The sequence below is a fragment of the Telopea speciosissima genome, chromosome 5 (genome assembly GCF_018873765.1).
Source record: "Telopea speciosissima isolate NSW1024214 ecotype Mountain lineage chromosome 5, Tspe_v1, whole genome shotgun sequence".
NCBI classification, from domain to species: Eukaryota; Viridiplantae; Streptophyta; class Magnoliopsida; order Proteales; family Proteaceae; genus Telopea; species Telopea speciosissima.
Window position 1 is genome coordinate 59,284,072 of NC_057920.1, and position 25,410 is coordinate 59,309,481.

The 25,410-nt window shown below is 39.6% G+C and overlaps 2 protein-coding genes and 2 non-coding genes across 5 annotated transcripts; all 4 read left to right on the top strand.

The window, feature by feature from the left end:
• The first annotated feature begins 2,759 nt into the window (after positions 1-2,759).
• Positions 2,760-8,461, top strand: LOC122663156 (probable cysteine desulfurase). The gene is made up of 5 exons (XM_043858858.1): positions 2,760-3,018; positions 4,163-4,664; positions 6,266-6,467; positions 6,539-7,000; positions 8,069-8,461. Exons 1-5 carry the CDS (start codon positions 2,760-2,762, stop codon positions 8,441-8,443), a joined length of 1,800 nt encoding a protein of 599 aa, XP_043714793.1. The 3' UTR covers positions 8,444-8,461.
• Positions 8,462-8,692: 231 nt separating this feature from the next.
• Positions 8,693-8,765, top strand: TRNAK-UUU. Its single transcript has one exon. It is a non-coding gene; the product is annotated as a tRNA-Lys (tRNA).
• Positions 8,766-9,801: 1,036 nt separating this feature from the next.
• TRNAK-UUU lies at positions 9,802-9,874 on the top strand. The gene has a single exon. It is a non-coding gene; the product is annotated as a tRNA-Lys (tRNA).
• Positions 9,875-19,229: 9,355 nt separating this feature from the next.
• LOC122662030 (magnesium-dependent phosphatase 1) lies at positions 19,230-22,377 on the top strand. 2 transcript variants are annotated; one of them, XM_043857576.1, is made up of 6 exons: positions 19,230-19,305; positions 19,338-19,456; positions 21,359-21,530; positions 21,787-21,903; positions 22,118-22,251; positions 22,343-22,377. In XM_043857576.1, the coding sequence occupies exons 2-5, from the start codon at positions 19,347-19,349 to the stop codon at positions 22,238-22,240; spliced, it is 522 nt and encodes a 173-aa protein (XP_043713511.1). In that variant the 5' UTR covers positions 19,230-19,305; positions 19,338-19,346; the 3' UTR covers positions 22,241-22,251; positions 22,343-22,377. The 2 variants fall into 2 exon arrangements, with proteins under 2 accessions (XP_043713511.1, XP_043713510.1); XM_043857575.1 differs by having other exon boundaries at positions 22,118-22,377.
• The last annotated feature ends 3,033 nt before the right edge of the window (positions 22,378-25,410 follow it).

Here is a 25,410-nt window from a genome sequence, read left to right on the forward strand (position 1 = left end):
TAGTGCGATACGATGATTTAAAGATATGGCGCCATGGTGGTGATTTGATATCATGACAGCGACATGACGATATGGCCAAATACCAATTTTACAATGACACCATGACAGTGATTTGTCGATTTAGTGCCATAGCAGTAATTCAGTGATTATGAGCGATCTGGCAATGTGGTACCATGGTGGCGGTATGGCGAAAATCAGATTTGGCGACATAACGGCAATTTGATGATATGATATCATAGCAGAAATTTGGCAATATGGTACCATGAGAGTGTTTTATCGATTTGATGTTGTAGCGGTAATTCGATGATATGACGATTTGACAATGTGATACCATGGTGGCACTATGGCGAAATGACAGATGTAGAGATATGGTGCTATAGCGACGATTTGGCAATATAACACCATGGCAGTGATTTGTCTATTTGGTATCATAGAGACAATTTGGCAAAGTGGCACCATGATGGCGATATGGCAATATGGCATCACGGTGGTGATATGATTATATGATGATTTGGCGTCATGGGGGGCGAGACGGTGATATTTATTGGATGTGCCGTGTTAGTATTCTTTAATTGAATTGATATCGGTGTCGGTGTCGGTATCATTTGATTGTGCCGAAACGAGTGTAAAATAAAATAAAATGAATATTCGGTAAGAGATTAAAAAAAGAAGATGAAAGAAAGGGAGTTAAATAAAAAACAAAGAGAGAGAGAGATAGTAACAGCCAATGGAAGGAGACCATATACCGAGTAGCAGCAAAATTTTATCCGGAACAATTGGCTAAGGTGATTTTCATTCATATTATATTATATTTTTCTTTTTTTTGAGGGGGGCGGGGTTGGGTTAGTGAAGAAAGTAGGCTATTCATTCAAGCGTGTCCAACGCCAAGCAAATGAAAACAAAATACATAAAATAGAGAGAGTATGATAAACGAAAGGTATGGATATATAATATCTAAAATCGATGAAAATTGACCCGGTCTCACATGCCATTGACTGGGTCATCCAGACTAGAGTTTGGATCACAACCACTTCCCTAGCTAACAGGTTATAGACACAACTAATTTTAAACTCATGCACATAAGTGTGAATAGAGGAGTCCCATATGTGTTGAGCAGCTCAACGCCACATTGCTCACGTGTACCGACACACTGCCACAACCTACTTTCAAACAGACTTACTGGAATAACATTACTTACCAAAAAGAAAAAAAACATTCAAATACTTACACGTTTCTACTACTTACGAAATCAAGTTACTAAAAAAGTTGTATACGCGACCCCTTAAATATGCAACTTCTCTCTAATGTGTGTACGACCGGATGAATTTTTGCTGTTACTCGGGTTGCATGAATGTTCCTGCTAATCGGTTCACAACCAAAGACAGAGAATCTAGAAGGGTAATTTAAAAAATACTAAAACTTAAGAGGATATTTATGAACCCAAAAAATAAGGGAATTATTCCGTTTCTTTGGCTACAAAACCGGTAGCAGCAAAATTTTTTCTCCACCGGACATCCCCCTCCCATCAGGTTTTTAATCTCGCGATGCTTATCTACAAATTTTGTTTTGGGAAATGTTGATTTGATTTGGCTTCATGAAGATGACGTACTTGTCTCTTTCGTTAAGAAAACGCTTCACAAGGAATAGATAAACAAAAGGAAATTAGCATATGTTTTATATTTTTTAAAATAAAAGACAATCTCCTTTACGAAAGTTTTCCTTCACTAGTAAGGGAGGGAGGAAGGAAGAATTCCCTTGCCACCATGGTTTCAAATATTGGTATCAGATCTTTCGATACGGTTGATCTGTACTAGTATCGGCCTCATCAGATATTAATACTTGGCCGATACCGTATTAGTCATCAAATCATCTCAAAGATAGGAGAGATGAAATCCAATAAGAGAGGTTGCACGACATCTATGTGACAGATTTTAATCCTTTCAAATTCCTAGCAATGTGTAGTGCGGCAGGGCTAGGTGGCAATGTCGACACCTGGCAGCTCGGATATCCAACGGTGGATGTCAATGAGCTCGGACCATTGGATGTTCGAGTTGTAAGGGTATTGGATCAGGATCCTCTGCAGTACTGACGGGGTGGCACTGCACATCCGACGGCACAACAAAGGCCAAGTGGCACACATGGTCTCTGCTGGGCCGCTGGATGTGCATTGCCGCCCCACCGGTACTGCAGAGGATTTTAATTCTATTGAAATCTCCATCTAACACTGCCGCACGACACACCTTTAGAAATTTGAGAGGATTATTTTCCCTATGTGACTTGGTCAATGGGCCAACAAAATATGAGATATTATACTTTTTTGGTAGGAAAATATGAGATATTATATTATTATAAGGAAAACAGTACTCGCGTAGGCCACACTCCTTGACAGAGTTCTTCCCATTAAAAAGATATCATATATCTCTATTTTCTTCTTCTTCTTCTTCATCTTCTTCAATGTATATCGTCCGTATATACACCATTGACTTTCATCATATTCTCTTGATCAACTCTTCTATAAAACAAATATACCCTGCAACTTCCATGCCTCTCAGCTCCCAAGTTTCAACAAAACCCACACCTGCTTCTTCGTCTTCATCTTGTCATCATTGTTAATTATATTGTTGTTGCAGAACAGATATTCTCTTTGTTTCTTAAATCCTCATTGTTTAAACATGGAATTCCAACAACCCATGGCCGGAAAGGCCTATTAGGACCCCCCAAGGACAGATGCTCATTCTCACCATCCATAAAAGCCTATTATGTCCACCTTAGATTCCGGTGACAACCACCACAACAGGCAATCGGAGTCGGCCTTTGGGTTGCTTGAAGGGAAGGTGACCAAGAATGATCCCCCAGAAACCAAATTAGCATGGTTGCGCTCTCAGGTGATCGGAGGCAATGTGGAATTCAACACTCCCTTTGGGAAAAGACTCCTCATCTATGCCGATCATACTGCCGCCGGCAGAGGCCTTCACTATATTGAAGACTTCATTGTCAATAAGGTTCTTCCTTTCTATGGTACTTATCTCATACCATACTTGTTTTCTGTTGTGTGTGTCTTGAATTCCTATACCTGTTTCGAAGTTTGACCTGCTTCAACATTCTTGGGCCAGATTTGGGTATGATTTCTATTTCAATTTTGGATTTATATCATGAAATAGTCAAAAATAGATTTTTGGTCAAAAAATATTGAAATTATTTTGGTCTTATCAATATGAAATATTTCAAGAATAAAAAAATTCATTTGATAATTCAATTTCTGAGAAAAAATTCTCAATATTTCTTTGGGAAGGATGGTGGTGGTGGCAGTGGCAGTGACAGTGACGGTGGCTGACGGTGATAGTGAGACCATTAGAAGGAGTAGAAGAAGGGTTATGTTTTATTTTTAACATGAAATTATTACTTTGCCATCAAATTACCATATTCTCATTAAAGAGCAAGAGTGAAATCAAATGAAATAGAAATTCTGAAACAGCTCATCGGTTATTTCAGAATTTCTATTTCAACAAAATAAGGTGTAAAAATCAAACCAAACAATTTTTGAAAAAAAAATCACCCCCTGAAATTGGAAGAAAAATCATACCAAATCAAACCCATGGTTGCAACCCGAAAGAGAAATTTTGTGAGGTTTGTGATGGTAGAGGAGGGCTTGGGCTGATAAGCCCAAGACCCAACCTGATGGTTCAACCCGACTTAGAGGAGTATTTCTCTGTTTAATTGTCTTGTTGCGTAAGCAACAGAAATAGTAGGACTTGAGCATTTTCGTGTTAGAGTTCTTGCTGTGACCTTTGGGTATTTTTGAGAGATTTCCATTATAATTTTCTTCCATCACAAGGTGCATCATCTTCAGAATCGCCCATGGTAACATGTAACACATCAAATTGGTGTGTGTGAACAACGTTAAATCTCTTTGTGTTCCTTGTTAAAGTTTGTTACGATCCCATTTATCCCACAACGATTGTATGAGAAACTTAATGTGAGTTGATAAGTTCTTGGTTTCCCTCACCTTATCAGTCGATTATGGGTTTGAGTTCTTCCAAACTCGTATCAAAGTCTATTTTATTTCTTCGTGTTTCTTGGTGTTGTGTTAACATTTTCCTCCGTCACGAGTTCATGACAATCAATATTTCACTTTGTTTTAGTTTTTCCCTTGTACATATAGGAAACACACATACAAGTGACAGCTTCGTTGGGCACAAGACTACCAGAATGGTGAAGGAGGCCACAAGGTATGTCAAGACTTGCTTGGGCGCAGGACCAGAAGATGCACTCATATTCTGTGGCTATGACACCACTGCAGCGATCAAGCGCCTTCAAGAGGTGATTGGTATATTAGTGCCTTCAACCATAAGAGATAGGGTACTTCAAAGCTTAAGGAATGAGGAGAGATGGGTGGTCTTTGTGGGTCCTTATGAACAGCATTCCAACCTCCTCTCATGGCGCAATAGCTTAGCTGAGGTGATAGAGATCGGTCTAGATGAGGATGGATTGGTAGACATGCGAGCTCTGAGGCAAAAACTTGAGACTTACAAGGATTCCAATCGTCCTATGTTGGGTTCATTCTCAGCTTGTAGCAATGTTACTGGAATCTACTCTGACACCCGTTCCATTGCTTGGCTTCTTCACCAACATGGAGCTTTTGCTTGCTTCGGTTTTGCTACGAGGTAGGTTTCCTTGTGTTAATAAAGGGTGTCAATTTGGAATCGGAACTGGAACCAAAAATTAAAACTCAATCCGGACTAAATAACCGAATAGAATTTGGTTAAAATCCAGAACTGGGTAATAGAACCAAGGCAGGATTTGGTTACTACGGTTAGAACCGAAATCAAAATGAATTTGGGTACCAATATATTATAGTATAATTTTATGATAAATATATCATAGTATAATATTATATACTTATGCGAGAAAGAACACCACTCGGTTGCGTCAGACATGCCTCCCTAGTGCCCTGACACAGGGGCATGTGAAACGAGCGCCGCACCCCTGCTCATTTTCGAGGTTCCAGGGGTGTGCGGTGGTCATTTCGTGCGCCCCTATATTAGGGTGCATGGGTGACGTGCGCTGCACGACCGGATGGCATTCTCTTTCCCATACTTTATATATCTACAATAGAAACCAAGTACAAGAACTAGAACTAGACCGTGTAGGAATCGAATAGATCTGGTACAAGTACCAATTTTTAGAACCGAGGTGGGACTTGTCCGATTCCAAATCACACCAACACTCCTTGGAACCAAACCAAATACCTGATTCCGGATAGATTTACACTCTCAGTTACAATCGCTATTTCATTAAATTAATTGCCATTGGTTACAAGGAGCTCATTTCCCTTATCAACAGTCCCTCCAAGCTAGCACCTAGCTTTGTGGCTTAAATCATCTCGGATATCTAACACTTGGCTGCCTATTTTGCCAATTATAATTTATTCCATATTTCAACACGGATCTGGATCCTCTACTTTCGAGCTGCCCCTACTTCCGTGCGCCCCACATATAGTAAGGCAGAAAAGACTGCCTTACCCCCGCTCGGACAGGGGTAAGGTGGAAAATTATCCTCTCCAATTCTTTAAAGTGTGGCAGTGCGGCAGTGTTAGGTGGAGATGTTACATCCAACCGTCCATATCAATGAGCTCAGACCGTTGGATGCAGCAGCTGCCAGGTCTCAATATCTCTACCTAGCACTGCCACACTGCCACACTTTAGGAATTGGAGAGGATAATATCCGGGGTAAGATGGTCTTATCGCCGCCTTGCTGTGTTTGGGGTGCACACGACAGTACGGGCAGCTCGACAGTAGAGGAGCCTGACGCATTTCAACACCGCTGCCTCTCTAGCTAGGTAGGTGTTGTCCTTAGAAAGCATGATACATTGACCAATTTCCACTCCTTGGCTCAAAGAATTTTGTATTAGGACGTCTCGGCTTTGCCGCTCTTTGATATAGTTGTCCCCTCCAATTCCTCCAATTCCTCACATAGGGGCGGAAATGACCACCCTACCCCTTGCCCGAAAACATTGCCCAAGGTGAGATCCACTCCCCCCTATTAGAGGAATTGGAAGAATTGGAGATGCCCGCGAATTGGAGGTGATAATTATTCATATAATTCCCTCTTACCAAATTTTTTTCTTTCCATTGGTTACATGGTAATCATGTGAATATTCATGTTAAATACCATGTTTGGGTCCTATTAATGTTTCATTTCAATTGTTATGTGTCCATATTAATATGACTCTTATGCTCTATATGATACAACAACCACATTATAGTGGTCCTTATGTGGAGATTGACATGCGATCAGGAGAGCTGGAGGGCTATGATGCAATTTTTCTGAGCCCACATAAGTTTCTTGGTGGGCCTGAAACCCCTGGCATCCTTCTAATGCACAAGGCCTTGTACCAGTTAAGATCTTCTGCCCCTTCCACTTGTGGTGGTGGAACTGTTAATTTTGTCAATGGCTTCAGTGAAGAGGTAAAATTAAAATCCCCCTCTGACTCCAAGTTTCAGTTTTGTAATCTAACACAAATGTGATTTTTTTTTAGCATACTTTGTATTGCCAAGATGTGGAAGAGAGGGAAGATGCAGGAACCCCACCAATCATCCAGAAGATAAGAGCATCACTTGCTTTTTGGGTGAAGGACTTGATTGGCTACAATGTGATAGAAAACCAGAATCATGTTTACATAAGTGAAGCCCTTGCAAGACTCCTTCCCAATCCAAACATAAATGTGTTAGGGGATACATGTGTACCAAGACAAGCTATCCTCTCTTTTATGATTTTCTCTAGGACTACTTCTTCCTCTTTCAATATGAAAACTGAAAATGGAACTCATGGTGAAGATAGAAGAGGTAAGCCTCTTCATGGGCCTTTTGTGGTAAAGCTCCTCAATGACCTCTTTGGCATCCAAGCTAGTGCTGGGTGGGCTTGTGCAGCACCATATGGTCACCAATTACTTGGAATTGATGAGACACAGTCACTAGCTTTTCGGTCTGCTATCCAAAAGGTTAGTATTGCTAATCATATATATCAATTCTTCAGAAATGCTGGGCTTCTAGACAGGTGTTGGGTGTAAGGGGTGTAAGTTTGGTCTTGTCGGCTCGAGCTCGCTCTGAGCCCGAATAGGGCCTGAGCTGGAATTTTCAACCCTGAGGGTGAATTAGGGTTGAAATTTTAAGGCCCAGGGTCAAGGTCGGGCTGGGCTAGGGTTGAGGCCTCAGGCTCACCTAGCCTGGCCCAACCGTGTGTTAGGTTATGCTTCACAATTTTTGTTTAGTATCTAATTATCTATTGGTTTACTAAAAAAAAAAAGGCTAACTATCTATTGAACAAAAGTATTTATAACATTAGGCCGAATTTTTTAACTTAAAGAAAAGTCTAATAGTCAATTGAGTATGAAACAAACGAATATCCAATCACATGAGACTGGTCGATTAATGCCAACTAGGGCCTACAAAAAATTAGGGTCAATTAGGGCTGGGTTGGACTGGGCTGAGCCCAGCAGGGTTGGGCCTGGGATGAGATATCTCAGCTCGACCTAGGGTTGAGTTGGGCTTGGGTTGAGCTAAGAGGACTCAAGGTTGGGCTAGGGTTTTAAAAAACCCAGCCCAATCTGGCCATGTTTCACCCCTTGTTGGGTGTTTAGTCTTAGAACCAGATCCTCTCCAGCGTGCCAGCATACATCCGATAGTTGGGGCAGCAAGCTGGGATGCATGTTGGTGCACACCCAGCTGTTGGATGCGTGATGGGCGCATTGGAGAGAATCTGGGTCCGTGTAGTCCCACATCGGCTAGTGATTAGCTTACAACTCTCGTTATACAACTGGGAGTCCTTCCACCTCCTAGTTCGAACTTTTGGGAATGATACGTTACATATTTGATGGAAAAGGTTTTCTGAGCCCTTGAGGTAGGGTATGCTAGTACCTTTTCTATATCTATCTCTATCTTCTTCACATGAAATGATTTCTTTGCCCCTCTATTGTATGGTATCGTTTTGTCTTCTATGCTGCTTACTTAGAGAACCCCCTCCCTATTTCAATATTGTAACTAGTTTTATTGTAATTACATTTTTGTAGGGCTACACTGGTGTAAAACCAGGATGGACAAGACTAACCTTCCCTTACTACATGTCAAAAGAAGAGTTGGAGTTCATTCTAGCTTCATTGGAATTCATTGCAACATATGGTCAAAGGTTCCTTCCACTGTACAGCTTCAATTGGAAGACTGGTAACTGGACCTTTCAATCCAGTGCTTTCATGAAGAACATACTTGGAGAAGATTACACACTTGATTCAAGAAAATTTTCATTAAATGAAGAAGCTAATAAGCCTAGCAGATATGCCTATTACTTAGAGACTGCCAAATATGTGGCAAGTTTCCTTCCCAGTTTCCCTCCCCAGCGGAGGGTTCCAAAAGACATAGATCCCAGCCTTGTGCATTTTAGGGTTTAGATTTAGTTCTCTTTCCCAACATTGTGAGGCTGCTATGCGTTAAGAGTCCTTAAAACTATGGCTATATGTAGAGGTAGAGCTAATTTTCGCTCATTATATTTATTTTTTCCTTTGACTACAAATAATAACATTCAAATACTTATAAATTTTCCCTACCTATGAAATCAGGTTTCTAATCTCCTTATGCTTCAACTCCAAATTTTTTTTTGGATAATTCAGGATATTCACGAATGAGATTAAAAATAATCTGCCGTCTTAGCTCAGCTGGTAGAGCGTATGGCTTTTAACCATGTGGTCGTGGGTTCGATTCCCACAGACGGCGTGTTAACTAATCGAACTTTGGTCCTGGGTTCGATACCCAGAGGCCTAGGGGGCATGCTGAAAGAAATCCATTTTGCGATATAGATAATAAAAAAAGGGGAATTTCCTATTCATGTTTTAAGGGCTGTCAAATAATTGTTACGTTTATTTTTTTACAAAAAATATTGATAACATTATCAAGTTTTGACAGTACAATAGACAATAGGGGGTAAGATGTGTTACTAATTTAATGGGCAAGAGGTCTCTACTTGATCGCATGGTCTCTATACAAGCGTCTGGTCAATGGGTGAGCACACCTGGGTATCTCCCCAGGGGGCAGAAGCGTCATCTCACAGTGCCCTATGAGAGGGCGTAGAAAACACCACCGAGTAGAGATCTTTTACCCTAGTTTTTATTAGAGAATGTATCTATGGCCTGAGGTTGATGGACGAGAGAAAATAAAGAGCAAATGAAAAAAACCAAAAGAAATCCGTTTTGCGATATAGATAATAAAAAAGGGAATTCCCTATTGATGTTTTAAGGGGTGCCAAAAAATTTGTGACATTTACTTTCTTACCCTCATAGTATAACACACCTTTTGTTTCAATGAGGGTAGAATTTTTGTCATTTGATATCTGTATTTGAAAATGCCATGATTTTAAATTATTTTCAAAACCTTGTTTACTCTTACTTAAAGAAATTTTGGGAATAAGACAAAGGGCAATCCAAAGAAGGCTACATGTTCTAAATAAAAGTATAGAGCTGTCATTCGGACAATTTTATTATAAAAACCCACATGTATTTGCTCAACTTGATGAAAACCCACATGTATTTGTCAAGAAATCTATTAATGTTTCATTTCAATTGTTATGTGTCCATATTAATATAACTCTTATGCTCTATATGATAAATTTTCAGAATATTCGCGAAATAATAACATTCAAATACTTATAAATTTCCCCTACCTATGAAATCAGGTTTTTAATCTCCTTATGCTTCACCTCCAATTTTTTTTTTGGATAATTCAGGATATTCGCGAATGAGATTAATAATAATCTGCCGTCTTAGCTCAGCTGGTAGAGCGCATGGCTTTTAACCATGTGGTCGTGGGTTCGATTCCCACAGACGGCGTGTGTTTACTTAATGAGCTTTGTATTTATCACCGGAAAAAAAAAAAGAACGAATAAAATTATAACATCAATAATCAAATTCTAATATCAATAAAAATGAACTAATTGTTAAACCATACCACCATGTAAAAAAAAACAAAACCATCATATTAGCACTACACCTTGCCCGATCTAGCTCGGCACACACACACGTATGTGAAAATAAACCCAAACCCCTCGGGCAAAAGAGAGCATAGTGAACCTTCAATTCACTTCATGGAACCTGACCATTGTAATTCTCATTCCAATGTATAAACCTTACCTCATTCTCTTCTATTCCTAATATGAGACTAAAGTTTTCCCACCCATATGCTTTGCAAAAGCGACATTGGAATATTCTTGAGTTCAATACTTGTGGGAGAAAAACAAGTAAAATCGGATCAGGTCGAATTCGATCAATTCCTAACTAGTTATTCCAATATGATTCAAATCGGAATTGAATTGATGGAAACTGATACCATATCTGGTGTCATGTTTTAAAACCTGGTCTCCAATTTGGGAGACTCAACTTCTTGTGACCAGCGATGGTGATGTCACTACTACTTTTTTGGCCATGTCGTCTGTTATATGCATGGTAGTTATACGTAGGTTGTTTATTCATGTGGGCATGGTATAGTTATTATCATATGGTAGTAGGGAGTGTAGGGTATTTAGTAATTTCCATGAGTGGTGGTTATCACATGCACGTAGCAGCATTATCTTTATAGGTAGGAGTATATTGTGAGTGGAGATAGTTATGGGAATGAGGGAAGTTAGTAGGAAGTGGGGTGGGAAAGTTGTGAGAAATGGAGTAACCGTATGTGGTGGTGTGGGGTGGGGAAGTTGTGAAAAGTGGAGTAACCGTATGTGGTGGTGTATTGGTCTATTTATTATTTGAAATTGAATGGAGAAGCACCGGATTATCTACCCACAAACATCTCTAACAAGATTGAGGCAAGGCTTCCTCAATAGAGCCTACAGTACCCGTTAAATTCCCATTTTCTCTTCTTCAATCTTAGTTCTCTTCTTCATCAAGATAGGTAACTAGCGTACGTACGTACCAGCTTGGTATCAAAGTCAGAATATGGATGGGCGGGTGGAGAAGCTGGAAGAGGAGGTAAGCACTCTTCATGAAGGGCAACAAAAAATTCTTAATCGACTGGAAGAACTTTTCGAAAGGTTCACTGCTTTTCAAGCTCCTTCTCTAAACGCGGTAGGAGAGAGCTCGAGAGCTCCTATCCCTCCTTCTAATGACCGACCACCTCAACAAACGATTCCATGCTCAACCAACACACACCAATCATTTATGCCTAAGTTGGTCAAATTGGATTTCCCTCGATACAACGGGAATGAAGACACGACCAGTTGGACGTGTAGGGCAGAACAGTTCTTTGAATTTCATCAGACTACTGAAGAAGAAAAAGTGTCATTGGCATCCTTTCATTTGGAAGGGGACGCACAACTATGGTACCAAATCTTCAAGCAGGACGAAGGGATGATATGTTGGCAAGAATTTTGTGATGGTCTTCACTCCAGATTTGGTCCAACCCCATTCCAGGACTTCTTTGGAGAATTGGCGAAATTACAGCACGAACTGTTCTGTTCACGATTACCAATCTAAGTTTGAGAAGCTGTTGTCCAAGGTCGGACGACTCCCTCCAAACCGGCAAGTCAGCCTCTTCATGAGTGGGTTGAAGGAACATATTACAGTAGATGTATTGGCTGGTACACCAACTACCCTATTTGCAGCTATTGGATTGGCTCGATTGTACGAGGCCCATGACCAGTCACTTGAGAGAAAGAGCATTCCACCTAACATCGAACCTCTTCCCGTTCGTCGACTCACGTCAATGGAGATACAAGAAAGACGGGCTAAGGGACTTTGTTATAATTGTAATAAACGGTTCGTGCCTGGACATCGATGCAAGAAATTATTCTTGATTGAAGGCTGTTACGAAGAGGACGCCACGTGGAAAGACACCGAAGAACTCGATCTTGAGGACAAGACCTGAAATTAAGAGGGAGGGAATTGTTATATGCATGGTAGTTATACGTAGGTTGTTTATTCATGTGGGTATGGTATAGTTATTATCATATGGTAGTAGGGAGTGTAGGGTATTTAGTAATTTCCATGAGTGGTTGTTATCATATGCACGTAGCAGCATTATCTTTATAGGTAGGAGTATATTGTGAGTAGAGATAGTTATGGGAATGAGGGAAGTTAGTAGGAAGTGGGCTGGGGAAGTTGTGAGAAGTGGAGTAACCGTATGTGGTGGTGTATTGGTTTATTTATTATTTGAAATTGAATGGAGAAGCACCGGATTATCTACCCACAAACATCTCTAACAAGATTGAGGCAAGGCTTCCTCAATAGAGCCTACAGTACCTGTTAAATTCCCATTTTCTCTTCTTCAATCTTAGTTCTCTTCTTCATCAAGATAGGTAACCAGCGTACGTACGTACCATCATCTTCCTTGTACTTTTCTCTTTGTGCATTTGACAACGTCTAAAGATTATTTTTAGTAGTCTTCTTCTTCTTCTTTTTTTTTTTTTTTTTTTTTTTTTGATGAGAAAAGCATAAGTTATATTACCATTAGCAGAAACTCATGTACATCATACAAAAAAGGTTTTGAGTGGGTTTTGGTCCTAACTGAAGCCTGAGTATAAGATCTCAAGGCTGTAGTTCATTGGTTGTGCTTGTGAGATATAGGTATAGTGGCAAAGTTGGAAGTTAGTTCTGCAAATTCAACATAAAGAGAAAGAAGTGGCCAAGGTACTCCAGACGTATGTCCTGGTTTCAAAATGTGACTAAGACTAAAGCTAGTAACCCAAATTTCTTTTAAAGGTATCCCCTCTTGGAGAGCGTGTTTCCACCCCTGTAAGATCCCTATCAGCTCAGCTTCCTTTGGATTAGATGAACATGAAAATCCTGCAGATGCTAAAACACTCTTGCCATCTAACAAAAGGCAATACCCCCAACCGGTTAGTCCCATTGATGGTTCAAAAAGGCTTGCGCAGCAGAGAACAGGGAAGTGCATTTTGTCGTTAGGCAACTGCTGTGTGAAAAGTGGAGTGCAATGTGTGGGTTGGTGGTGAGTTATAGTGAGTGCATTTATCATAGGAGGGGTGAGATCTAAAAGGAGCATCCAGCGAATAACATTTGATAAACCCAAGTGTGGATTAGTCGGGGCTAACCCAAGGGAAACTTTGTTTCTCACAGACCATATAAAATAGCAAGTTAAAATAACAATAGAAAAAAACCAAGAAGCAGTGTTCAAATCCAAGGCCTTAGAATTGAGGAGGGAAGCACAGAGCTGTGCCAAAGAGGGGCTGCTAAGGTACTCAGTTCTCTGCCCGAGGGGCCCAGATGCCCAGATATGCTTAGTCCATTCACAAGATATAAAAAGATGCCATTGGGTTTCATCACGAGCACCACAATAGTCTTCTTCTTTTTTGCTACAACAAATGTTAGGTTTCTCTCTCGATCTCTCTAATAGTTTTCTTTTTCGCTACAACTAATGTTAGGTCTCTCTCTCTCTCTCTCTCTCCCAAACTCAAAATCTAAGGTTGTATTTTTTATTCATTCTCGAAAATAGATTTTGGGTCTAAAACACATTCTGAAACTCAATTATTCTTTATTTCCTTGCTTCAAAATACATTCGAGATCTAGAATCTACTTTGAAAAATGCATACCAAACACAACTTAAGATCTCTCTCTCTCTCTCTCTCTTCCAAACTCAAAATCTAAGGTTGTATTTTCTATTCATTCTCAAAAATAGATTTTGGCTCTAAAACACATTCTGAAACCCAATTATTCTTTATTTCCTTGCTTCAGAATACATTTGAGATCTAGAATCTACTTTGAAAAATGCATATCAAATACAACTTAGGATCTCATTATTTCCCATTTCTCTCCCTCATATTTCCCTATATAAAGTCTAAAAGGGAAAAAATTCTTGACCCTCTTTCTTTCCCTAGTTTTTTTTAATATTATCATCATGTTCATGATATTTGATTTTTGTTACAATGTATCATTTTTGCCATGTGGCAACTCATGGGGCTGAAATTGTGGATGAGAAGACCCCATGGTCCCCTATTCAATTGTCGAGTATCAACCCAATGGGAGCTGTCCACATTGCGGAACAAACCATTAAAAACTCATGACTACAAAGAGGATGCATGGGATTAGAAGGGTGTGCATAAACATACATGAGAGGGTATGCCATTATACGGAGAAATGATTGGATTTGAGGTTGAAATTTGACGTATGGCTATTCCAAACTATTTTTTTATATATATCCATTAGTCAAATTTGCAACATGAAACAGGATCAAGAGTCATGAAGACTTGCCCAAACTAGACCAGTTCAGAATCAGTCCGAGTTTTTATTGGCTCGATTTTTTTTACCCTAAGTCATGTGAAGCTCACCAAGAATTTTTTTTATTGGAACATATACTTGTAAGTGCTACGGTCCTCGGGACGAGGGTTCCTTAGTCTTATGGCGATAAGGATTGGTTTCGATGAATAACGGCATATCGTTCTGACATATCATCATGGGGATTGGGATCATACTTCATAAAGAAATGGAGTCGCCACCTAGGATTAGGGCCTAGAACCCAATGGGTGTAGCCCCATCCAGGATTAGCGGAAAGGGCTACGTGATTCCATATGGTCTGGTCAGAGATTCAGGATAAGTAGTCAGGTCACGAGAGTGAGAAGGTATTAGGCACCCACCTCACCCGGATAAACCGATCTTTCTATTAGATGCTTGTTTTTTAATATTCTCCCTTAATAATACATCATATATCAACATGCAAGGTTAGTTTTTGATGTACTAAACATGACAAAGAAAGAAAAAAATCATTTACTATGTACACTAAAGCAAGTCACTTTAATGGTCTACATTATGCCAAAAATAATAAGAAGAAAAAAGACTGATACCTGTCAAAAAATACAAGAAATAAATGAAAATGTACCAAATGCGAAATATGCGATGTCCCACAGCTCAGGTGGAGACGGACGATTGGCTTGCCTCCCTCTTGTCGGACAAAGTAAGGACTATATGAGATGGGTTTCGTTACTCAGACTTCGGGCAGAGCAACGGTTGTATAAGGGATTCTCGTTATCTATATACAGATAGAATAACGGCTATAAAAGGAGGTTTTTGTTATCCGTATGCGAACAGAATAATATCTTGACTAGGAGGTGAGCGCTCTTCACTCAAGCGGGTAATCGATAGGTCTACCCACAACTCGGAATATTGCTCAAAATTCACTTACAAAGGCTTGAAAGAGGGCAAAAATCGGACTGGGAGGGTCTCCCTAGGCTTGGAATTCATGAAATGAGGGGAGGGGGACCCTCCTATTTATAGGGGGTACCCCACTTCTCACGGCGCCGTGGATGACGTCAGCAGGCTAACGTCGTAGCCCCCCGCAGCGGCGTGGTTTTTTGCCACGCTGTCGGGGGAGGCCTCCAAGGTGTCGTGGGGGACTGACCACAGCGCCGTGGATAATGTGGGCCATTCCTCCTAATTTTTGGGCCTTAAATGGACTTTTTTGGTCTGTCTGGGCCTATTAGGCTTCTTTTTTCGGGCTTTTTTCTCCCTTTTGACTTTTCAAAAATTTTTCTGTCAGGGACCGCCGTGGTTGGGGAAGGTGAGCAATACCTCCTTCAGCATTTGATAAAAGGGTCTTATAAGTCATTTTAGGGATGTTAGGGTGATTTGTCTTAGATGTAGGGACAAGAGTCCTTCTTAAGAGAGATACTGATGTCTGTCCGTGCCCTATTGTCATCATTGCAGGGGGTGACAAAATTCAGTGTCTACAATACTATTCATGGACCATAAATTTGGTCTATAACTAAAGAAAACCCTAGAATTTTTGCTTTTATATTCAATATCAATTCCTTTTTTTCTTCTCAGATGGTAAAGCAACCATAGGCTCAATCCCTCCAGACCTCCTCAAGAAGGAGGATATTAAAAAACTAAGAAAAAAAGTAACTTGCCCTAACCAAATTTGACACACCCAACTCACCAGGTTTTGAAAAGGACAAGTCCAATCGAATATCCTAGTTTTCCAATAATGATTGAAGAGGCCGATTACCCCCTCCCCATCCACTTTATTTGATCAGTTGTGGAATCAATATTTACATAATTTTGAAAAATCCTCATTTATCTCTTATATTCCATGCACAGTACCCTCACAACCTCTGCAATCTTGCAACACGACCATTGTTCCCCTCTATAGTTACCCCTAACATCGGACCACCATTGCAATTCAACCATCCGACTAGCCTTTTTTCTCCTCCACTCTATGCACTACCCTCTTTGCAAACACAGAGTTCCTACCTTTCCAATCATCCAAGGGTAAGAATTGCAACGGATAACATTCAGAGATAAAAATTAAAATCTCAATTAACCATTTACCAAAAAGAAGATCTCAAACATAGAGAAATTAGAAGCGACAGTCACTAACATCGATGGGGATGACAACCTTGTTACAACTTGAAGAAAGAGAGCTCTTGTAATAAAATATAACAGCTGCAGTATGGTTTGAGAGACCAGTAAAATAGAAAACTAATATTAAGAAGTTAAAACACTTATTGGCGATATGGAAGTAAGGCTCAACATGTGATGGACTCGAACTTTGATTAGAACTTGTACTACAACCTGCACCAATTGAACGTCAAAATGATGGTGGGGCTAAGTTGTGCCATCAATCACTATCCTTAAGATTGTATTCACCCCCTATGGTGTGCAAGAATTCTTTTGAATCAATCCCCAAGATGAAACAACCCTTAGGCCCTTCAGTAGTTATTGCACTCACTGATTAGGCCACGCTGGGGCACTTTCAAGCTATGCTCAATATAACAACAGAATGGAAGAAGAACAACTCTCAAATCAATAGGAAAAAAACAAAAGAGAGAGAGCACTTGGAATGTCTCTAAAGTACTTGAGACGTCCTATATTTATAAAGGAGAAATGCCCCTTAGAAGCACTTGCCAAGGAGGCCCAAAGGATGTGTCCTTCTAAGAGAGAAAACATAGAAAACTAGCCGTTACTGACATCCAATGGATACTGGATGGCACTCAATGAAGTCGCAGGTGCCAATGATACCCTGTACATCCAACATTGGAGAAAACAGTTCGACGTTGGACAAAATGTAACGTGTGTGTAAGAATTGTTCCTGACAAAACCTGATACTAAACACATTCTATCTAATGTTAAACACACAAAGTAATGTTAGAATTTTAATCCTATTGGATTTAATATTCTAAACTCGGGCTAATTATAGTATTGGTCTAATTAAGGGGGTCAATGGGTTATATTAGGAATCCTATGTGAATTGGCTTTAGTGTGGGCAGATAGATTCCTATTGGGACTATGATGAATGAGGCCATCTAGGAATTACTATATAAAGAGAGCTAGGTCCTCCCTCTACCTATCACAACTAATTATTCTCAATCTCTATTGAGGAGTGCATTCTGGAAAGAGAGGGAGATATTCAATGTTCATCAAACCTGTGCATACAGTATTCTCATCAAGCTAGTTACTTTAGGAATAGAGGGGAAGCACCTAGATCTTTGGTCTTTATTTTTCATTGCGATCATCGTCACTATGGATGCAAAACAAGGCTAGTGGTTCTATCCCTGTTATCTATTATTTATTTGATTGTGTTCTTGAACGTCCTATGGAGATTCTGGCTTTTATGGTTTTGTCCCTATTCGAATCAAATTAATGTATCATATGGTATCAGAGCCTATCTATCAAGTAATTCTAGTACGGATCAAAAAGTAATTCACACATGCATCCCCTTGCCATGACTTGGTTTGGAGCGTGTGTGAAAACAAACCCTGAACCCCTTGGAGAGAAGAGATGAGAGAGAGAGCCTTATTTCCAAGAAACCTTATCCTTGTAGTTCTCATAATACTATATGATCTATTGCTTTGCTCTTGAATCGCTCAAGATTTGGAATTGGAATTGGGGTGAGCCAATTCTGAATCGACTGATTCTAATTCTTCATGTCCTACCATTAATCTAGGCCAACTAACCATTTTATCATCAGCCTCAATCTGGCTTTATGGATAATTGGTTAGTTTCTATCTAGGACAAATAGATTAAAGGCCAAGGTCAGACCGATCGAGACCATTTAACACCCTTTTGAAATTACTTAAATATTTTATTAAGGACATAGTTTTCCTACAAGAATGTCAAGGAAAGAATTTCCCAACGGGTACGACCTGCAATTGTATGGGCCGGGGTTGAAATTTTGTATAAACTATAGATCCGATGGTTCTGTGTTAAACTGTCAAATTTCATGTCAATAGAAATTTATCAAGTGACATAACAAGGAATTAAAAAAATCAGGAGTGGCAAGATTGAGCACAGAACTACAATAGTTCAGTTCCTCTGTATGAACGTGTAGGTGCAAGTACATGTGAGACACAACCACCAATCCCATTATTGTCATTTACAAATGGGGAAGAGTATTTATGAAAACAGAATAGACAAGTGATTGCCTCTCACATGTAAGTGCACTTGCACGTATGTGCAATCCATGGACAAGCATGTGAGGACATGGCATCATACAAGGAGTAAATGATTGTATAGATGAAGCTGAAAGTTGACATATAAAATATATGGGAGAAAGTTCTCTATCCAGGAGTGCTGGTGTAGTCTATCTCTCTCCTCCTCATATGAAAAAACATCTATGCCCCCTTGTTTTGAGGAAGAGAGAGATAGACACATAGGAGTGCTGGTGTGGGCCACACTCTTGGACAGAAAACTACTTCCCAAAATATATATGATGATGTTCTCTGCACAACAGCGCACAAGGGCATAGGATACATTCGTTCATACACATGGGGCGAGATGAGATCGTCAATTCAGCCATTCAGCTGGGAGCAGGGTGGTCGTTTCACCCACCCCAAAGTGTCTGGGCTCATCCTGCGCCCCATTGCAGAGAACAAATTCGCATGATATATTCAGATTATTCCCTAGATATCTACCAATCAAATTTGACATCTTTCACTTGACAAAAATAGATGGTAATGGAGAATTTTTTTCGTTCAAGAGTCGCCTGCTGCAAAAATATCTTTTGCTTTGGTTAAAGTTGGTGTGCTTTTATTGTAGTTGACTGTCGTCTTCTTCTACATATCCAACGGTTTGGATCATATCATACTCATCATGAATGAATGTCGGCACCTGATCGTCGTGCTGCTCCCAACTCACCGTTACAAGCTGTTAACGAAGACAGAAAAGGGAAATCGGAATTGCTAATCTCATTGGTCCACGTGGCAGGCATGAAATCAACCCAATCGTGCCTTTCCAGTTTCCCATGCCTCGGTAGGAAAGAGAGAGAAGCTAGGAGAATTACATGTAAGCGACGGAACTTGAGAGTTGAGAGAGAGAGAGAGACGAAGAGGGGAAGAGGGGAAGAGAAAAGGACACGACGACAATGGGAGACGAGAGGGTTAAAGATGAAGCTCTGAGGATACTGGGTCTCTTCCAAGTTCTTCCTCGATTGGTCGTCTTTGATCTCGATTACACTCTATGGCCTTTCTACTGGTAAGGTTTCTCTTCATTATCTTTTCAGGTTACCTTGAAATTTCTTGTTAATATTTACCATAAATGTTTATCTTTTAACGACTGAGAAGAAATACAAATTTTTTTTTAGTGTTCTGGAAGCAGAATTGATTGACAATCTCTGATTTTTTTTCTCCTTTAATTGGTTCGATATAAAGTTTCACCTCTCTTATTTGTTATCTTAAATGAATTGAATTTCAAATGAAATTAGGGTTTCATTTACTTGTTGATGGCTGGGAAGCTTATTCATATTGATCTTGGTTATTCTTCTACTCATTATCTTGATTTAGACCCTTTATATGTAAATATTATTTCAATAGATGGTTCGCATTAAGTGGTTTCCACGGATATCAATAAAAAATGGATGCCCTCTTTGTTTCTTCATTTTCAACTGAGGTCTTGATGCTGAAATAATCTTAGTAGTTAATGTTCTTGGAAGGTTTGGTTTTTCCATTATTGGAATTTGTTGGTCAATTCAGCTCAACTCTACCAAGCGCAATCGCAACCATCTGCAGTTAGCTACTAGAATCAATGTAGGGCCAAGTTTTCCCATCAAATCAGAAGCACTAATGCCTTCACTCTCTGTGTTACCCATGTCCATTAACACCTTCAAGATTGGTTTTCACAGAATGACAGACTATTGGACTGGGCAGTCATATTCTGCCATCCCGCATTATTGAAGACTATATCTGCTATTGGATTTTGAGATCTAATCTTTTGCCGATTTATCTAAATTTGTTCTAGAAAATCCCTCCATAATTCTAACCTGGCATTTATCTCCTCTCATATCATGAATTAGGATTAATTTTCTATTCCCTATCAACTCTTCCATTGTAAATGCAAATATATATGGGATCAGCGTTGACTCCAGTGCAGACTTATTAACTTTGAAAACTCATTTGTCTCTTTCCCAGTTCTTCTGAACATGTTATATATTCTTTACAACTTATCTCTAAGATGCTAACTAGGTCACTGTGTTTCTTGAGATGCATATATTATCTAGGAGGCACAATGCTGAATGTCCTTCTCTGCTTTGTAAAGTTATGTGAAGGTTTTCCTTTTGATCTGAAAAAACTAATTGAATTAAAATGTATGATTAAAATTGGATGCCAATAAAACACTCAGGATGTAAACTATGCATCATTGTGTTGAACTAATTGTGTGTTACACAATTTGGGCTGGGTAATTGGGTTGAAGTGGAATCTAAATCAGTTTGACATCCCATGCTATCAATAGGTCTTCTGATATTCAACATACACTATACTTTCTCTTCTCTCTTATTGATAAAATTATGCATTTTCCCATCAAAACAAGAAAGAGGGTCCGCTGATATTGCAAAATGTTGGAAACATATCCAAGGTATGTGATTTAACCTAGAAGGCACTTAAATTCAATTTTTTTTTCCAGGCAACTACATAAGGTTTTGAAAATTTTGGATCTTGACTATTTGTATCCTATTGTGAGATAAATAAAAGAAACACCAGTGTTGTTTCATCTCCATCCACCCCCAAGCACACACCCACAAAAAAAAATAAAAAATATTTCAAGCAATTCAAGGTTGTGAATATATCAGTGAGTATAAAGAGCAGTCTTTCTCTATCATCAAACTTTTGGTATGACTAGGTCTATGCTTGATGTCTTGAGTCTCCGTCTTAATAGCCATCTCAATTCCTTTAGTTTCTTCTTTCACAAGTGATAAAAGAAGGTGGTTTCAAGACTTTGGATAGAGTACCGATAATTTTTCCTTTAACTCAACCCTCCCCCTCCTCCTAAATAAATAAAAAAGGATAAAAGAGGGAATATGGATACTGTTAGACAAAGGAATGTAGTTTTAATTATGCCTCCATCAAGAACTTTCATGTCTGATATGATGCTCTTTCTCAGTGAATGCCGCTCCAAACGTGAGATGCCATCTCTATATCCACATGCTAAAGGTATAATGTATGCACTTAAGGACAAGGGAGTTGACATAGTGATTGCTTCTAGATCACCAACACCTGATATAGCGAAGACATTTCTTGACAAATTGGGGTTACAGTCCATGTTTGTGGCCCAGGTGAGCCAAAGGAACTTTATATTTTCATTTACATAGATGTGCTTGCTACCAAAAATGTGTCATCATGCAAAGCAGGATTTCATAGCCATTCAGAGATGCATGCTTACCAAAATATAGAATTTGAATTAGTTTTTTAAGTCTGTCATTTGTTATTTGGTACTTGTCTTTTACATACTTATTTTCTTAGTTGTGGATGGGTTTGTTGCCCTTCCCCGTAGCCTTGAGTGATTGTTTTTTCTATTCCTTGATGTTTCAGGAGATCTTCTCTAGCTGGACCCATAAGACAGAGCATTTCCAAAGAATCCATAGGAGGACAGGGGTGCCATTTGATTCAATGCTGTTTTTCGATGATGAGGATAGGAACATTGATACAGTAAGAACACCTTTTGTTTTATTTTTAGATTTAGAATTTCTGCTCTTTCACTTGTCAATGATGCCTCCCCCCCCCCCCCCCAAAAAAAAAGCCCCCCTCTCTCCTTTCTCTGATTGAAAAGGATAATACCTCCTCAGAGCTTTTCTTATGTTAAGAGAAATTTTCCATGCACTTTTCAGTTATTGAATCTGGATTGCCGTATTGGTACCTGCAGGTTTCAAAAATGGGAGTGACCAGCATTTTGGTGGGTAATGGGGTAGACCTGGGAGCTTTGAGGCAGGGGCTTACAATGTTCACACAAAATTCATCGTCATCTGGCAGAAACAGCCGAAAGTGATTCTGATTGAGTATTTGAACCATAATACAAGGTTGTGGAACTGTGCCCCCTGTGGGGTCTGGGATTTACTGTTATAATTTGCCAATCCATAGATCATCTAACTAGGAGTTCTTTTGGGAGAATTTGGGTGTGGATTATTTTATTCATTGATTCCACAAGTCACTGGTTATTGTTACATGTAGTAAAACTTTATTAATCATATATGATCTGGCAACATAATGTTTTGTTTTGGACAAGTTGGGATAATTTTGTTGTGCAACTGGCTTTTGTGACCCCTAGAATGGGTTAGGTGCACCAATAATTTCCTCACAAAGACTCCATTGTACAACCCCTACCCTCACCCCTGTATCCCCCCCCCCCCCCCCCAACTTGTTTCCTCTGGAATGGAAGTCTAAAATCCATTCTCCATCCAAAATCCCTGGCGCCCCTGTATGTCCCCTCTTGTTTCCTCTGGGATGGAAGTCTAAAATCCATTCAAAAGCCCAGGCTAGATATCTTTAAACAAGACTGCCCAAACAAAGGGTGTACAGGCCATTGGATTGATTCCAAAGATTTTGCCATACGCAGCACTGCAGCAGCATTAAACCTAGCACTCTATTTCCTTTTTTTCATCTAAGTACCAACGACTGCCTGTTCTTGATCAATGGGCGTGTATATAGAATTGTAGTTTGTATATAGTGATGGTCCCTACCACAGGAAGATTTAAACTTTCAGCCACTCGGAGTGATCACAATACTAACTCAAGACTGTCCTTTCAACTTCCTCTCTGTGGACTGAGAAGAGAATGTTATCATATTTGGACCGCAATTATCGGTCGAGTCAACTGAGACTCAAATGCTAAGAAAGTAGAGAAGTTAGAGTATGACATGAACAATGTTAACGGAGTAGAAGATCAGATGTCCCCAGAATCACGGTTACCCGATGGGTTTAAATATTTTTTCAAGGTTCAAATTATTATCCAAGGGATTTTCTTAGTGACACATCTGAATGTGTTAAATAATTTTTAGTCTTATTTTTTCACCCTTTTAGTACGGCATATGTTTCTTTTTTCCAATGAAGTTAAATACCATCATTTCACGTGTGTACTAAAAATGTGTTCGACTTGAAATCAGCAGATCCCAAAGATCAAGATCGATACCTGCACTAGCACTACCCGTAGAAGCAACGGTTCACCAGGGAAAAAACACTTGAACTGGTGCTGATGAATTTGTCTCTCTGACTGAATTTCTTTTTTTCAATTCATTTTTGAAACTGAATAGAAAAAAACCTTAGTCTGTTGTTTGGTGTCTTGATCGGGTGAGTCGTTCTGCCTACAATTGGTTTTGCCCTCCCTTGAAGATGTGGTGTGATGCAGGGCATGTGTCAAGACAAATACAGCTTTTCAAGACACAGACAACTTTTGATAAATGACATCATGATAAGTCATTTTTAAATTATTTTTAAAAATTTTTGAAAATAAAACAAAAGACAACTAAAAGAATGTGTCAAGTTCTAAGTACACCTATAGAGGTGTCATCTAGGCAATCAACCAACGGGTCAAATGCTGGATAGCACCAGACTGATCATTTGTGGTCTAATCACTAACCTTTGTGGCAATGCATTCAGTTACTACTCTAATCCATGCCATCTCAGCTGTCATGTATGGACACTTCCCTCACGTTAGCCTTTGAAATCTCACACTTGCAATCAAAGTATCACTGAGTGAGAAAGAGCATTTTCCCCAATCAGCAGCATGGTTTTAGTAATTGATATCGGCTGAGACCAATACCAATACAATACCAATCTGGATCGGCACATATCAGACGGTTTTACCCCTAAATTTCAATAAAAAAACAATTTTATTTGGATTTTTACCCTTGGTCAGTACCCTGATCAGTATCGTATTGGTCAGGAATCAGTATCAATTCGGCCGATCTGATACCGATTTCTCAAACCATGATCAGCATGGGACGACCTATTGGGCTGAAACTTGCTAAAAGGGAAAACAATTTTTTGTTCATATTCTCATAGGAGGCTTAAAACCTTTATAATGTTTTGTTCCTGTATAGAGTGTGGATCATTTGTGGGGTAGTTTTTGAGGTGGCTATTGAAGCACAAGAAAAAAACACATGGTAAATTGTATATGGACTGCAAGACTGACTAATAGCTTGGGATTTTAATTTGCACATCATAAAGCTTTTAACTAGTTGTTGAGTAGAGTTGAATGGTAGCATAAGGGCATACCCAGTGCACGAGGTTCCCGCCACTGCGGGGTCCGAGGAGGGTCATAATGTACACAGCCTTACCCCTACTCTCACAGAGAGCTGTTTCCAGACTCGAACCCGTGACCTCTAGGTCACAATGGAGCAACCTTAATGGGGCATCATTCCATTAATTGTTTATTTGGGAAATTTTGTTGGATAGGAACTCTAGCCTTCTCGAGGGAGTCAGTAGAGGAAAATGCAAGAGTTTGTAATTTTCCCGACTATCAAAAAAAAGAGGGGTAATTCCGCGAAATAATAAATCTGGGTGCTAAAGAGGATTAAATGGTGCACAACATATAAAATTTAACAGACATGCTGTGCAACAAACTAAAGTTTAACACATTGGCTGAGAACTTGAGACCATTGAAGAACCTGATCAATTTATTTTAGATGAAACTTGCAAAGGAAATACAGGAAATGGCAGTGAAGGGCTTTTGTCAATTTTCTGGGTTTACTATGGATAGTGGTGCTGAACCTAGAAATCTTCTAAAAGATCATCTCTATGAGGCTCTTAGGCTGCTTGGAGTGTGTAGCAGGAGTGATTCTCATTTGATCGTCTGAACGTCAATTTTTTTACTGGGAGCCTCAGAGGTGGTCACAACTTTTATCTGGTAGCTAAAAATTGCTTCTGCTCCTCAAAAGATTGGCTGTTGGTTACCATCTATTCTTTGAGAGGAACACTATTCTGCATTCACCGCAAACATGTCCAGGTTGTAATATATTTATGATTTTTAATATACCAGAGGAGGTCCTGCCAAAATTCTGAATATTTGCATTTTGCTCTAGAGGACCTTGTCTGCACCAACTGGACAAGCAATATAAAGCAAACAGCAATGGGATTGCACAAAGCCAATCATGCAGGGAAGGGGAACCTAGAAAATTTTCTTCTTTTTTTTGTGGGTGGGAGGGGAGGGGGGGGGGGTGGAC

Bases quoted from the DNA above. Each gene is read 5' to 3' on its own strand.
- LOC122662030 (XM_043857575.1), top strand. From the start codon at position 19,347: ATGGGAGACGAGAGGGTTAAAGATGAAGCTCTGAGGATACTGGGTCTC. The intron at 19,457-21,358 runs GTAAGGTTTCTC...GCTCTTTCTCAG, and splicing joins ACTCTATGGCCTTTCTACTG to TGAATGCCGCTCCAAACGTG. The intron at 21,904-22,117 runs GTAAGAACACCT...TGGTACCTGCAG, and splicing joins AGGATAGGAACATTGATACA to GTTTCAAAAATGGGAGTGAC.
- LOC122663156 (XM_043858858.1), top strand. From the start codon at position 2,760: ATGTCCACCTTAGATTCCGGTGACAACCACCACAACAGGCAATCGGAG. The intron at 3,019-4,162 runs GTACTTATCTCA...TTGTACATATAG, and splicing joins TAAGGTTCTTCCTTTCTATG to GAAACACACATACAAGTGAC. The intron at 4,665-6,265 runs GTAGGTTTCCTT...ACCACATTATAG, and splicing joins TGCTTCGGTTTTGCTACGAG to TGGTCCTTATGTGGAGATTG.